At 36.5% G+C, this 17,356-nt stretch overlaps 1 protein-coding gene across 2 annotated transcripts in view; it reads right to left on the reverse strand.

The window, feature by feature from the left end:
- The window catches only part of LOC124113696 (ALX homeobox protein 1-like), a 34,694-nt gene extending 17,755 nt beyond the window's left edge, over window positions 1–16,939 (reverse strand). Inside the window, exons 1-2 of one of the 2 annotated variants that reach the window (XM_046474178.2) lie at window positions 16,575–16,939; window positions 14,072–14,391 (exon numbers count right to left, since the gene is read on the reverse strand). In XM_046474178.2, the coding sequence (XP_046330134.1) occupies window positions 14,072–14,391; window positions 16,575–16,770 (516 nt within the window). In that variant the 5' untranslated portion in view covers window positions 16,771–16,939. The remainder of the gene's footprint in view (window positions 1–14,071; window positions 14,392–16,574) is intronic. The other variant, XM_046474179.2, reaches the window with a different exon arrangement.
- Between the last annotated feature and the right edge of the window lie 417 nt (window positions 16,940–17,356).

Below are 17,356 nucleotides of genomic sequence, written 5' to 3' on the forward strand. Positions count from 1 at the left end.
GTGCTCAAAAGCCCGAAATGTTTTTCTCAATGTAAGCGTACAATGTCATACTCAATACTATCGCAACATGCATGTTATAAATTGCCCGCATGCGTGTTCAAGTTTTTAATGTTATTCATGACTGATACACTTAACATGAACCCGGAAATAGCGATTTCAACTGTAGGTATATTTTAGAAACAAATTAAGGACAAGAAGAAAATATAAAACGTCAACGCAAGAGAAAAGATTCCATTGGACAAAACAGCCAAATAGCGGTGAAAATTATATGAATGGATCACTGGACACCAGGTGTTCGCGAAAAGGGTTAAATTCAATTCCAGTGAAACAACACTAATCTTTATTCGGAGCAAGACGGTAGAGCTAGACGTTAACAGAGCTGTCAGAATCTTCAAAGAGCGACAGATAGCGATACCTGGAAGCAGCTATGATCCAAAGTGATGGAATCTCGTGAACGCCAGCAGTAGATGGGGGATTCTACGGGGGAAACAGCGCGGTCAAGGGGGGATGTAATCTAATTTTCAAACTCAAAACAACATTGCATTTCACGTCGATTGCACCCAATTACTACCTTAATCTAATTTATTCTTGTTACATCTCTCTCAGTGCTGTTCAGAACAACGAATCACCTACAACACATACGTCAAAACGTAACATAGCTTTTCCACTGGAGTATTGCCCGTCCCTGCATAAAAAGCTTTCTACGAATGAGTTAGTTTGATAAATATATATGTTGTCTTTGATGTTGAAAGTAATGGGCCGTCATGCACTTATTATTTCTGCATTTATAACGTTGACCTGTCAAGGGTTAATGACAGTGGACAGAGTATGGTGTGTTTCACTTTCAGCGTCCTCTGATCAATGGGACACTTAGAGCAATAATGCTTAAGGACAGATCGGTTTTAGTGGAGTCCAGAGAAGAACACCTTAAACCACACTGGAGCCATCTTCCTAACCCCTACTTTGTTCAGCCAGGTCGTGGCGATATGACGTTCAGGCCCATTCACTCGACTCCTACATAAGGCATTAAGGTAATAATACTCAAAATGACATAAATCTTCAAACCAGACTATTAAGACACTCCTCGAAAAAAACACTACACAACTCCACAGTATGGAGCGTTATGGTTTCCCGTTTGTGGCCCCAGATTACTGGATGATGACTGACAAACTGTCTGGCTTAAGGATTTCATCAAAATGACATTACTCTTACAGACGGGAGTTGGAAGATGTTACCATCTGAAGCATAACGTCGACGTCTTCATAAATTCGCGCTGGATTGTACTGCGGCTTGCTTGATACGTACATACCAGAGACGTTCTTGTCCTTGTTTATTTTCTAATACATAACGAGTGATTTCTATAGGTGTATACACATTCAATATACAAAAGCAGAGTCCAGATATTCGTTCTTGTCAAAACTCCCTCAACACGCAAGATCTTTCGCCGTTCAAAAGCTTTTCAGGTGTAGAAAACTTAAACGTGTACGTTTAAACTTATATATACTATATATTACATGTCAAATATTTGCAGTTTTAAATATAGAAGCAATATTTCAACTAAAATTAATTTAAATTATTTTTCGTTTTTGGGGTAATATTATCCACTTTTTCAATCCACATTTTAATCACAGTCTCTATTCCCATATCAAACTTGAAACGCCTTGACATAAATGAAATTCTGTTCACACTGTTAAACACTTACTGTCTGTATCGTGTACCTCAAATACTGCCTGTTGATAGTTCCGACACACACGTACATACATCTGTGTACATATAAGATGTCTACAAAAGGATCCCAAGAACAAACAAGCGCTAATTGATGAACATGTATCCTCGACTTCCGGTGTCGATGACGTTAAAGGCAGTCCTTGTGCTCTATGGTATTCGGTGCATCACCTCTCCTAATATGTTACGCAAATTCTAAAAATCAAAACCAACTCCGCATTTATTGCTCTGGAAATGAACATCAAACACCGTCAAGTGGCAAGCGAAGGAAACAGTATATAAGGAAATAAGTTCTGAAAAATGCATCGGATCTCTAATGTTTTCCATTCATTCCGGTTGGGCCTGTATTCTGAAGCCATTAACGAGACTTTCCGTAGTAAATAGGCATGATCGGGGTGATAGTCCCCCGTTGCCTGCGAGATAGGGGCAGATTATTACCATGTTGAGCACGTTGCGGGAACATGCTGTAGACAGACGCTATATTGAGCTTAGTGTGCCGATAGTGTTGTCACAGATGAGAACGAGGTATAAACAATGACTATAGCAATGTTAAAAGCTACATGTTTGGAGCTAATTTACAAAAGCATTTTCTCTAATAGATCTCTAATAATCGCTAATATATATTTATACACGCTTTAAGAAAATAGGATGTTTGTCGCATTGCCATACCCAAGATAACGGATGTTGAAAATCGTTGTGTGTTCAGGCGTATGTTTTGTACTATCTTTTGTATGGCTTTATTATAGGAAACAAGCAACATGTTTACTTTACTTTCACTTTTCGCAAACACCCGGTGTCTTCGCTGATCTTCTGTGATCCGCTATTTTGCCTGTTACGCCCAATGGAACCTGCTTCGTTGGATAATCGAGACTGGTAGTCTCTGGCCTTGACGTTTTATATTTACGTAACAGTTACAGTTTGGGCATAAACAACGTTTTGAACACTATATCAGTCATGTCAGTTGTACATTTAAAATAACAAAACAGATGTTGAGGTATATGTTTAGCAGAATTCTTATTGTCCTTATAAATATACATAGAAACAGTTCCCTAAAGATCCAAATGGCAAAGCATACGCGAAAGCCTCCATGCTTTAAGTAATATATGGCTTTTTTACGAGCGAAAAGGTAATTTATTTAATTCAATTTCCAGATAATTTTCTTTCCTACTCTTTATGTACTTGTACGTAACCTCATAAGAGGTTAATCAGAACTCGACGTCTTTGGTGACTAGCCTTGGTCTATGGCATTCTCAGAGACTGTAAAACACCCATTACAGGAAGAGTGTTAAATATGTTTCTCTTGGCAAAAACGATATATCATTTCCAAAGGTTGAAACGTGTTTGAAAAATGGTAGAGAATGAGAAAATTGTTGGATTATATATGTTTGATATTTATGTCTTTAATTTGGTCTTAGTGGCAAATATGATAATGAAGTGGGCAGTCGTGACGAGGATTTCTGTGCTGTGTTCTTGGGGTGTCCATTCCGTTGATTGGAGAATTCGTCTTCATTTAGCTACGCCATGTTTTGACAGAGAGTTTGGCTATTTTCCGATTAAGGTATCATTGTACATTTACTTACCAACATCAAACCAACATTGGTAATCGTTATGCAGTAAGTACTTCAGTGTGCACTGACTACTGTATTCTTTGTGGATGCGTATCGGTATTTTCTGAAGGTGCACCAGAAGATTCAGAGTGAGTGAGTGAGTTTGGTTTAACGCCGATTTTAACAGTATTCCAGTTATATCGCGGCGTGTTAGCTTAATGTGGGAGGAAAGCCCGAAGTGATGCAGGTCTTAGACGTTTACCACTTCGGTGAAACCCACGAGCACGGGTATGGTGCTGACAACCCTAGAAACATAATCGGGGCGAACCGGGATTCGAACCCACAATCATAGGTTTCTGGCGTGCCCAAGGGACGCAACTCTGCCCAGCAAATCGCGGCGCCTTAGACGACTGGGCCACCCGTGACCACTCCCCCACCCCCCGACCCCCAGAAGATTCAGAAACACTCCAAGACAGAAATGTTATAAAGGTTGCGACCCATAGAGCTGATGGTAAAGAGGTCATAGAGCTGATGGTAAATAGGTCATAGAGCTGATGGTAAAGAGGTCATAGAGCTGATGGTAAAGAGGTCATAGATGACAAGCAAATCACGAGAAACATTTGCAATATCCAAGGATACTTTAATTTACATCTTACCAACGTTATCAGGACACGATAAATGATAGTGTTTCTTGTACCGAGAATATAGTTCAAATAGTTTTGGGTTTGAACATATCAATATAGGTATGAAAATATTAATTTCTTCTGCTTTGAACATGTTGTATCTGATTACCAAGTAGTCTCGATCATTAAAGAGAAACCTAGTCAAATTACTGATTGCTTTTCATTGTGAATAATATTTAATTCACTCCTCTTATATCCATCGCATTTTCGTCAACTTTGCCTTCTCAATTAGTGACTTTGAGGTAATAAAAATGCTGTTGATTCAAAACTTCACTGCATTCTCTGATGGCTTTGTTTGTATTTACTCAAATAGATGCAGATGGCGTTGTATGTATTTACTCAAATAGATGCAGAAACCTCTTCATCTTGACGCTATCTTACCTACTCAACACTTATCTTTGGTTCGATATGAATGCCCTACAACCACCGTAACACGATTTCCACGTGCACATGTGTGAACCCCATGTGTCTATGTGTTTAAACGTTGTAAAAGGGGGACCAGTGATTGGATTTGGGTTGTCTTTGTTTGTTCATTATCCCGAACCTGGGTTAAACACTGGCCTGATCCGCACTGCCAGCTAAAGAAAAACACAGGCTCGGTTCGAAGCCCATGTGACTATAGTTAGCCGGTGGTCCCACCTTTAGACATGGCCCACATCTGGCCTGGGGCAAGAAGCCTAGGGGGAGGGGTGGGGTCACATGGCTGACCCAGCTCACATGGTCACCAGGTTAATTCAAAAAATAATATTTGAGTTTCCATGAAACAAGTTTTGGCATCGGCATTACATTATCTCCAGTTTACTGTAGACGGGAGTTCGTTAACGCGGAAAGCGTTTGTTTTTAGGAAAATACTTTTTCCTGTATAGTTTTCTGTGTTGCAAGCATGATTTAGCTGTAGTAATGTTGAATGAATGGCTTTCATCGCGAAAGAAATACTGTTCATTGAGTTATATTTAATCTAAACATTTTACACCCACAAATATAGGCAGGATTAGGCTTTTAGTATTAACGTTGTTGCATAAATACGTCACGTATATAAAAAAAATGATATAAGTTCTTGTGGATGGCTTAACACACAACACAAATAATATTTATCAAACTGTAAACTTTAGAAAAAGCTGGTTTCAAATATGATAAACAAACACTAGACTTATGTCTGTCTATCTTTGACTATCTTTTAAAGATGCGTTATTAACGAATGCTAATTTCTATAAAGCATTTGTTCATTTCATAAGTGATAAGAGCAAAATAATTCAGGGTACTTCTTTTTTAAGAAAAAATCCTTTCTCACACCAGAGAAGGATTCCTTTACTCCAAAAGACAATAACATTCAATAATAAAGGATTGATATATGTATGTATATGTGTGTGTTGGTGTGTGCGTGTGCGCGCCACAGAGCCGTAAATAACCACCTTTGCAGTATCGCAAGATATCAGTGATGACTTTTATAGTGTTAATACAAACTTGTTTTTTATCAAATAAGAGAACAATCATCACATGCTATATAACAAGTATCAAACCACAGATAAAACGCAACAGCAAAACCAAATACACCCAAGACTTAACATATCCTACAAAGAAAAAGGAGTCATTTCAATTTTCCGGCACCCCATGCAGCCCAGAAAACTAGGGGAATGGATATGATATGTCATTTCAACTCAGATATGTATATACGTCTGTATGGCAGACTTCGTGGGGGTTTGGAATTTAGATAAGTGTTCGGTTTTAGGCCTGCAAATGGACGTCGTGGCCCGTGCTCTCAGTTTTGATATGAAACCAAACTTTCTTTGAAGCTCGTTGATTACTATACGCGAAAGATCGAAAGTTCACATGATCCTGTTTGGGCTTTGAAGCCATTGTCGCCATATGTCTGAACAAATCACCAAAATTAGATCGTAAAAAGGTTTCGGCTCGCCACACCAATATGTCGGGGTACCTTCTTAAGTTGAACGGGTTTAATGCGGCACTCAATCATAACCGCATGTTGCGTTGTGAGATCTAGAATTATTCCTATATCAGTTTTATTTCAAAATGGAAGTCTATGCGTACATGCCATGTTGTTGTTGTTCAGTAAACAGTTTGGATGACACACAACTCACCACGTCTCTATTAGTATTACTATATGCGGATAAATTATATCATATTGATATTCTTGTTTTAATTCCACAAAATATATTTTTTTATGAACCTAATTTGAATGAACGTAACACATCTTTTGGGCTTTTGTATATTATGTGAATCTTTATGAAAATTTAAAAAAAAGTTCAAATGAAAACGCTTTCTTCGATTATATTTTAGTTTTTAATACTTCAAAAAAAAAATTCACATGCAAAACAAGATATCAAATTACATTTACATACAAATCCTTGTGAACAATTCGACAAAATATTCTGAAAAATAAATACTATTTCGGAAGGCATCGTGGAAACAATATATACATCAAGCTCGTTATTTCGTTTACAAACAATAGAAAAAAGACTTTAAACAAAAGTTAACACAATAGAATTTTCAGGAAAACAATTTACTCGGTTTTTCTTCTTAAAAATCTGTATTAACCCCGCGTCCGCCCACCGTCTTAACATTGTCACAGCCGAACAAGCATAACACCATCAGTTGTACATGTAAGAATTGGATATTTTCCTCATGTGTGAAAATAAGTTGTCACGTGAGTCATCGAGCACTATTCCCCTGAAAACAAACTATTACGTGTTTGTTTAGAGCCGAAGGTCACCGAGAGCATACGTAAAGACCCGAACGCTGTTTCAACATGGTCGCGGCAGGATTTTTGATTAAAAGCAAACAATGTAAATTTGGGTGAATTCTCTCGAAAATATCAGCCTGGCAGGGCTTATTAGCAACATCTTGTTCCAGTCAGTAGCCAAAGATTCCCCTAAACACAGGGGCATGTAAACTGGGTTTTTCTCCAGTCCACCATGTAGCTACCATGTGCTACTGATAGGAACCAGTCTCTCCGAATGCAGATATCAAAATGGATGGTTCTGATTGGTCAATATTCCTCACATGAACCAATCAAAATGGGACTTTTTGTACTTAAATCATGTTTTAATATGTCTGATAAAGGTATTTTTGAAAAGCGGGCGTTTTATTTCGCATTTTCTGTTCACAGGGGTGAAAAAGTATCTGATAGTTTGATATGCATTACTGTTCATTAAAATCTATCGAATGGTAAATGACAATATTATTGCACTCCATTTATTGGCATTTTTTAACGTTGTCTTTTTCTTTTAAACCGTCATGATTCCAAAATAATATACATACAGATTACTACACGAGTGTCTGTCAGATACCATTTATCTTACAACGAATTGCTTCCCTCGTTAGATACGTTTTGAAACAACTCGTTGTAAGATAAACGGTATAAAACAGGCACATGTGCAGTAATTTGTTTCTTACACACCCTAAATCGCACCATTTTAGCATCGAATCGATGCACATTTTGTCTATTTTCAGTATCGCAGTTGCGCATTAATACACAATACAACAGTCAAGTGAGACGTCTCCCGGTTTACTACTTACTACTCATACCTTGTGTCACCCGCCAAGAAAAAGTTACCCTTATATCTGTGGATTATCAAGGCGATGACGATAATGCAAACTAAGTAAGATGAAAGAACATCTATCAACACTCTAAAACTCTAAGTGTTTCGACACAGACGTACGTCAATTCGACTGAAGCAAGGATAACGCGTCAATGAATTACAATCAGGAAGTAGTCCGTCATAATCTGACCTTAGGTCATCACCATGGAGTAGCCAATCACGGAACTAGAATTCGATAGCACATATATGTTGGAACGAGTTATCTCAAATTGACTTCTCACTCAAAGGTGTGTAAACATAAAAAGTCAATGCAAAGGAATACCCATTCTTATTGCCCGCCGAAACAGATTCCATTTGGCGCAAAGGGCAAAATAGCTGTGTAAACTGTATGAAGGGACCACTGAATGAAATCTACATCTATTCTACAGTGGAACATCAAGTGATGAAATTACATAAAGAAAACCACTTGACACACATCCATACATACACACATGGGGGTTATTGTCGATATCTAGTTTTGTATTCAAAGCGTATAATTCCTAGAATTAGTTTTGTGTAGATATTCCAATAAGTTCCAATACATCACAGAATCCATAGATTTCCTCAATACAAAAAAACTGACAGACAGCTTTTTAGAATTGCATATCCGACAGAATGCGCGTTCCAGCCGCGCCGCGCTTATACACGCTAATTGAATCTTATCTTTCGATGCTTATCACAAAGCTCGAGCCGCGTGGAACTAGATCCGCCGCTGTTTGTTTTTGTTAATGTTAGTTTCCTCCGGTTTTTAAATGGTTAATAGACTCCCTAACACTAAAGCGATTTTAAGTGACTTTTTTGGTGGGCGAAAACTTAAGCATCGATTGTCCTCGGCTTTAATCCATAGCCACAGGTTTATTTTTCTGAGAATTAATGTGTCATTTTATACGTGTGCGTTTCCGTTGTTTTTTTATAAGGTGTAATATGTGTCCGTTTTCTGGATTGACATTTTAACTTTTTTAACAAACTTCTTTTGAAAACATGTCATTATACAGCTAATGCACTGTTCATACATGTCGATGCATTTGTTCGTTGTTGTTCTTGACTAGACGTTGAAATATTGAAGTTAATATTAGGAAATAAGTAATACTACACGTGCATACCTTATATTTGTTGCCTTCTATCTGGGATTGGACACCATGCCCTTACATTACTGTATATGTAGGGTGGAGACTCCCTTTATTGCGTTCTGTTTCGGCTTAGAGACAACCCCATTGTACCATTTTAATTAGGACTGAGACACATGCATATTGTCTATGTAGGATCATGAAATGTATATCAAATGTTCCATGTTATTTTGGGTAACGAGTACGTTTATTATTGCATGTTCCCAATGCTGCAGTTAAGAACGTTGAGGTATGTTCCTGAGACATTCTATCTATTTCTAAACATTAAACGTTAACGCCAGGGCATATAGGGCAAAATAGCGGCGCTAATTATAATAGTTGGATCACTGAAAATCTGGGATGACACCGGGCGTTCGTGAAAAGGGTAAGCATGTCCTGCCCTTAACTATGTCCCTATTGTTAAACGTTATTTGGGGCCTGTGTTCGAAGCCCCATCCATCGAATCCCAAGTACAGCGTTTGAGAAAAAATAATAATTAGACTTACAAAAAATATATATTTACAATCTGACCGTGATGAATATAAGATTTGTGGTTTCGTAACTACCAATCACTGGTGATATAGGGTTTACTTCCATGGAGGAATGATCTGGCATTTACATACCTGACGACAGTTTTCTAACTTTACGGTATTCAGTGTCGATTGAATTTAAAGTTTTCAAATATTTTCCCAGCCACCATTTCGATCAGCATCAACTGTTATTCGTTGAAAAGTCTACATATGTAGATTGCAGTTACTGTGATTACTAACAGACGATTACTTGACCAGCAATATGCGATTAACAGTTTCTGAATGAGCCTCAGACTTGTCTTAAACTTATGGCAAGGTGTTCACTGTTAACGCTGTTTTTGAGTCACATACGGTTGTTTTCGTTCATGCTCGTTGCTCAATCAACTGCTCCCGAAACATGTGTTTTAAATAGGTGTACATGTCAAATCAGACGTTGAAACAATTAAACCGCATGACGTCGTATGGTCGTTTATTGATGTTATTACGGCTGCTTGGGGTGCAATCGTCTGTGACATGGCGATCGTCTGCTTTAAGGGCCCGGATGTCCTATGATGCGCAGAGTCATCAAATGTAAAGCGTCCCGAAAAATTTACAACCATCGTTTCGAATCTCGGCAATTTCCGTGATACTTGATCCGGCTTTCGGAATGTCGTAAAACGCCCGGTAGCCTTTCACAATAATCTTTTATGTGAAAATAAAACTATCAAATTAATCTAATTTGGAAAAGTCAGCAACTTTGAAAGAGTTTGCCTCTTGGATACTGTATTCGGTTCAACTGTTTTCGATTAGGGGTATTTCAAAACTAGGCAATATCTCCAGGCTCTTTATTTTGGAGCAATATCTGAACAAATTAGATTATTGAGACATGATAAGAGTCTACCCTCAGCAGACTACCCTTCTTCATTATTATTGTGATCTGTCTGCAAGTGATCTTATTTTCCGTTGCAATAGAATACCCACTATTAGCGCTGATATTCTGCCCTCAAATAAAAAATAAAATTCTTACAATTCTCACAGCTTATATGTAATTGACGCTTCACGAAAAATTGAAAAAAATGAACATAGAAATAAAATAAAATAAAATAAAATAAAATAAAATAAAATAAAATAAAATAAAATAAAATAAAATAAAATAAAATAAAATAAAATAAAATAAAATAAAATAATGTATTCTAGTCTACGCGGACCATGTACAATCGAAATTACTTTTAACTAATATGCACAAGCTATTGTGTCTGTTCATTCCTTATATACATGTATGTATCTTTGCATCGCATCATTCTAATAAATAATGAATGATTGTTTTTATAACAAAAATCAAGAAACAAGACTATTGTTTTAACCACCTTGCTATTGTGATAAAACATTTTTGAATGTTGTTTGACACCCGAGAGAATAATCTGAGAGCGATGTAAGAGATTATATATTCGTTTTAAAACACGAAGTTTTGCAATAAGAAGGGTTTACGGTTCTTTTGCTGCCCTCCATAACGAAGGGTCAATACAGAGGTCCTGCGCTAAAATACACAGTTGCTCCTTGGATTAAAAACACACGAATGTCTGCGTTATATTGATGGGTAGATGCAGGTCTATGCACTAATCGTACGTAAGTTGTATATTATTTATATTCTTACCTACTAATAGTTATCTCCACGATACCTCTCTAACTAAGTGTCTATTGCATTAAACAATCATTTCCTTGATGTAGATATTACCAGAACGATAGGGTAAATAAGGTAGGTAGATAATGTGTTCCCTTTCTATGTAGAAGTTTCTATAGAAGTTGGAAAAGGCGGCCGGACGGGTCGATATTTAAATTTTGAAATATGAATACAATTCCAAATACAAAATCCCCCACCTGTCTTTTTTTCTGTACTGTTTTTATGTTGTATAAGCATTTTTGTAAGTATGGGGCATCCACAGTTTATCATCAAATACTGACGTGAAATTTCCTATCGTTAACACATATATGGGACACTTGACTTGAAGTCACCTGTTGCAGAATCAATCAGTTTCCCCACACGTTACTGGTAAACGACAATATGGAGACTTCTAGACTGATGTCCACCGCCGAGATGTTGCTGGAATATTGCTAAAAGCGGCGTAAAACCTTACTCACTCACTCCAGACTTTATGGATCATTTGTGTTCATGGACCCTTTGATACGTAGTTATGGTGAAAGTGAAAGTATATATACTGTGCAGTTATGAGGCCATGTTTATTTACCTCGGAATATGCTTCGTATACTGTTTGTCCCTTTGATGGAATTTATGGGAGTTGCATTAAAAAGGTTTCTGAAAGCCGTTTGTCTTTCAATATATCAATATCAATATGTTATATACGGTCACTAGTGTTTTGATATTTATTTGTAAATATCTCCATAAATCGTTGTAGGAATATTATTTTCACTGTTAAATGTATTTATGCTGAAAATGTCACATAAAATTAAGTTTAAAATAATGATACATACAGTGTTTACCTATATGAATTATAGTATTTAAGGTAAAGGTATATTGAAAACACTCGCAGTATATGAATATTTATTCATGTATAGCATCGTCTCAGGGTGAATATCTTTCAGCTGCTTTACACATAATTTTACATTTTGCAACTTTTCATCTTCATCTTTAGACGGTATCGGAGCCCATGTACATTTCACCCCTGTTTGATGTGACATAGGCTGTCGCTCAAATGTCAATCAGCGGAAGTTGCGGATTTCGATAGGACCACATGTGTTGTGAATTTCATTGATAATAATCTTAATTCAATTAACGTCAAACTCGGGGATAAAGAGATTTGAGACATTGTCACTTGCAATCATGATTCCTACGTAGGTATTGTTTTAGGTGGGCCTTTCTAATATTCGTTTTATGTGAACAGTAACACATTTCTATGTTCATATATGCCTGACCCACATTTCAGTGACATATTTCTCATACGAATCGCTGTCATTCAACTTTAAACTGGCTACTTGTACTGTACATTTCTTGTCAATTTCAACACTCAGAAGTTGCATGAATGAGGATATATATACTGAACAAAGAAAGTTGGGGACAGGGAATATTTTTATAAAATTCTGTGCTCGGTCTTCACTATAAAAATATCCCCCCAAATATTCATGATTCCTAACTTTTTTTGTTCACTGTATGTAAATAAAATAATTTTAAATAGAACTCTTCTCACAAAAATATAGTGTTTTGCCTTAAACATATATTTTGTCTACTTATATTAATAATTGCGACTTCACTGGCAAGTATCCTGGCAATATATAAATTAGAATTATAAACAATTGCTAGTAGAGATATATGATCACATGCTCTGACAACAGCATTGGAGATAGTTTTTAAATATACAGCACCGTCACTTGTATAATGAATGTAGTATTTAACACTGATGAATCACGCATGGCTTATGGGAAAGCAACCCCTCTAGCCCCCTGGTTAACGCAGCGGGGGTGGGGCTGTCGGCCCGGGGGTGAGTGATAATTAAAACCAGGTGCTCAAACGTCTAGACTCAGTTCTACAGGACAAGACATTTTGGTTTGGGTGCGTTTCAAAATGACTATTAGTACATTCTTATGTCTTGAGTTGCATTAAAAAAGTGATCCAATAAAATAACAGAAAAGCCTTGATGTCTGCAATAAGATGAGAACGTGCTGGTAAAGACGGTCGATTATGCCGACAGTTATGTTTGGTATCCCGTCTCATGTATTCCCAATCATAGCGCCAAACATACACCACAAGATGATTCAGATGTAAAAACGTCTATAGTCCATCTGCAGGGACACAGAATAAAAGCTACAGAACATGTTTATAATCATCAGGAAGCTTGTTAGAAGCAGAGTCCGTATAACTGATTTTATGGGAGATTAGGCTTCACTTATTATTTATATGTGTAAATGACTTACTCTTTATTGTTACAAAAAATATTATGCTGACAGTATTCAGTTTCTGTTTTCTTGGAGCTGGATATAATTGAGACGTGTATGCAAAAAAAAGAACTACAATAAAAGAATCTGTTAAAAAAACATACAGTTTATATACAGTACGCCTTTAATGATGTCATGTGTCTTTGTAAAAAGTATTGAATGACGGAACAGTGTTCAAATCGATAATACAAACTAATTGATACTCTAAAGAATCTTCCGTCATCCGAATATTTGGTTGCTGAGTTACTTGAACTAAAACCTTTTTTTCACAACATTTGTTAAAAAATCTAATTATTTTAATCAATATACCCATCCGATATCTGTTGCTGTTTTGCTTTCTTTTCCAGTATGATTAATATTGTTATAACGAAATGCGTTCATGTACTTTGTTTTGGAAATGAAGTGAAACTGCATTGAATATGGCAAACACTGACCGAATATAAATTTCAGACATTAAAAATAATTATTATTTATTAAATAATTTTACCATTTGACGATTATCTCGGCGCAACAGCTGGGGACATCTTACCCGAAACTAATGGACGTGATTATTGTAACACCTATATAAAGGCGTTAATCTTTTTCATTTGAAATATCCTATTTTAGTAATATGACTTTAATAATTAAATGATATGACTAAACAGGTAACTCAGACCATATATATATATATATATATATATATATATATATATATATACATGTCATATATATATATATATATATCATCGTTTATCGATCTTACCTGTGTAATTCGGTTCCCGATTAAAAAACATATTCATCCAAAATAATCCGGATCGCTTTTATTGTTTTGGGAATGAATTTAAATTGTCACAATATACATAACAAAAATTAAGCGTATAAGAGCCGTTCACTTCAATGTCTTTTGGACTAAACCTGTTTAAGTATTTTCAAACGATTGAGGCTTTTGTTTTTATCTGCAAGGATAAAACCTACCTGTACTCTAGCCTCCGTGAGGCTGCAGCGAAGGGCGAGTTGTTCCCGGGCGTACACATCGGGGTAATGGGTCTTCTGGAAAACCCGCTCCATCTCTTCCAACTGGAAACTGGTGAATGTTGTCCTGTTCCGTCGCTTTTTCCGCTTGGAGTCCGGGCCATCATCCTGGTTATCCTCGGAATTGGAGAGACCCCCTTTATCTTCCAAACTCTTGTCATTGTCGCTCAGATCGTCTTTGGAACAATCCGGAGAGCCTTCGCTCTTTAAACTAGACACATCTCCGTTCTGGAGTTTTGATAAGTCTCCGGAATCGTCCATATCTGGAATTAAAAACAGAAGAAATTTTGTATTCATTTTCAGATTTTACACTGTAAAGATATCTGATTTATTTATATTTCACGTTTAGTTATCTGCTAAGTCAAGTTGAACAATGTCATAAAAGAAGATTATAAGGCTTAACGTATTTGTTATCGTTTTGTCAGACTTGCCTCAACCATTAGATTCATTTGTTCACCATTTTATAATTACTTATATATGACTTTGTCGTTATTTATTTATATCCTGTAGAATGTTAGGAGCATTTTAGGATGTTGTAAAGAAAATCTTGAATAATCGGTTTCCCCGTGTGATACAATTTCTTGCATTATAAATTTGATCACTGTATTATTAACTGTATTTTGTTGCGGTGTCAATTCATAGTGAGGTGGAGTGGTTTCAACGATACCATTGACACACTCTGACCACATCTCGGAGAGTTCATACCAATAAAACAACTGCTTTTTATATAATTTTTTGTACCCTTACGAATTATTGATCGTTTGAATTTCAACAAGTTTTCATTATTCACGTATTTACATTTTGGATCGTAGATGTGTACAAATTATTTTCAAATATCATTTACCTGTTTACATATTCAGAAATGTCGAATAACTTGTGTCATACACCGATCAAGTTTTGCTTGGTTCAATGTTTTTGAGTACTGTAATGTTTACTATTATACCATCATTGCGAAAGTAATATCCTTATATTCAAAATTAAATTCCGCTCAGAAGCAAATATGTTAAACAAAACAGCGTTCACATCAATGCGCTAATTGCTTTTAATGGATTATTGACATGTATATTATTGATATATATTTTTTAACGCTTTTCTAAGGCGTATATAATAAGACGGCACAAAGATAATTATATAAAACAAATCAAATAATAGATTGGATATATTTAATTGGAAAACATATTTGTGTGTCGATTTGATTTGACAAGTTAGTACTTTTGTTTTGAACGTAACCTTACAAACTGTTAAATTGCTCATCTAATTCTGTAAATGGACTCTTCGTCATGACTTAGATACTTATTTAATGTGCCAATGTATTAAATCATTATTACATTAATACAAAACAAATATAATTCTATATAATTCGGAAAATATTAACATGAGATACTCAATGGTCAATGTTGAGTGAATGATTGCTCTTTGTGTTGTCAGTAGTATCTTCCCCACAGAAACATCTCTTGTTAACATAATTGAAGCGATATTAACAACCGTAAGTGTCTGCATCTATAAAATATGAATTTTAAAATGCTACTTTGGGGATGTGTATTATTCTATTGGTAAGCCCTTGTCCTGGGAATGCTATTATTCAGTATTAGACAAATGCTACCAGCGTGATAAGCCAGTAGAGACATAAACAAATCCGCATCACAAAGCGATGACAGCGTTGTTATCGGAATCTCCCTCAGAAATTTCATCGCCTTGTTTCAATAAAGATATCATGCAAGGTTCAGAAAGTCATTACTGTTGAAAATGGTCCTAAATAGCAGTGTGCGGGTCGGATGACCTGTTTAGAGAGTGATAACTTCACAATAACACCACTTCATCTGATAAGTGATCATGATAATTAGGCCCCCAGGAGAGAACCTTGTCGTACCCCCCTTCATACCACATCTGGCGGAAGCCTAGTATGTTAATTTGTACACTTCTAGACACACTAATTACATCACTTGCTAGATTGATTTATATAATAGTTGAGTCACATTAATGACGTTGTTATAGTGGATTGATTTACGATATTCAACTTGAGGAACAAACTTCAAATACAAGCAATTGTTATAGGCAAATTAATACTGTTAAAACCACTTATACTATCTCGACATTATGTGATATATATACAATGTACTATCATATAAGACATTGTGTATTTCCGATATCATTCTTTATTTAACACAGATTTAGTTTTCGTTAACAATATAATTTGTTACTAAATATATACCAGGTAATACTTTGCAAGGTCTTATAAACACTGTTGACATGGCTACGAAAGATATTCAAATTCAAGTTCCAATACTATTTGAAATAGTAGTTGTTAGGTATAATGGCAATTCTTTGACAAGCAGGAATTATAAAGGCGATAGAAAACCCCGAAAAAAATATCCAGGGGTTTCTAATTAAGACAGAAAAACGGGAAAAAGAGCAATATCAACTCCCATAAACACCACCCACATACCTCGGTCTAAATCCTCGCCTCTTCTGTTTCCAAGTATATCGTCAATGGAGTGTTGGTTATACGTAGTAGGACGTTGCGCTGAGTCCACGAGTCGGGTCGATGAGGCCAAGTACTCCTCTGCACTGTCGGTGCCAATAGCGCTTCCGAAAGAAGTGTAAACTTTTTCGGGTTTGATCAAGTTCTGAGCGGTAGTCATCCCGTGTTTTCGTCGCAAGCAACACTAGCTAAACTTACTCCAAGTTGGGGACGTTTCTTAATAAGATAATATTCGCTGTACGGTTGAGCTCCTTCTTTAAACCTATCAGATTCCCGGCTGGCTTGAACCCTCCCCTTGCTCGCTCATTCATATTACCGCCACTTCCGGAGCCACGCCCCCTAGCTCATGAATATGAATGAGGTCCCGGCAGCGGGCGGTCGTTGTGTTGTTTTGATTCGCAGCATTTCCCATCTGATTGAAGATGATTTTGGAAATTTTGGGAATCTGCGAAAGATAAAAAGATGCGATGACTTCGGTGGTTATTCTTCCAAGGTGCTATGCATATAATCTGTGATGTTTTGAAAACATGGTTTATAGTTTTGAAAACAGACACGCCTGGGACCTTTATCGTAATAGGGCGGTAATAACTTGTTTTGTCTTTGGCTAAATTGAGTTGAAGAGGCCCCCAACTTGTTGATACTCCTGAGAAAGGAACGCCTGGTTGTAAAAGTTGAAACTGTGGGATAATTTTATTTTTATTTTGCTCGCGTATGGGTCGGGGAAAAGTTTACAAACATCCCTCGGC

Source organism: Haliotis rufescens, unplaced genomic scaffold, assembly GCF_023055435.1.
Source record: "Haliotis rufescens isolate VD_foot unplaced genomic scaffold, xgHalRufe1.0.p SCAF_6, whole genome shotgun sequence".
NCBI classification, from domain to species: Eukaryota; Metazoa; Mollusca; class Gastropoda; order Lepetellida; family Haliotidae; genus Haliotis; species Haliotis rufescens.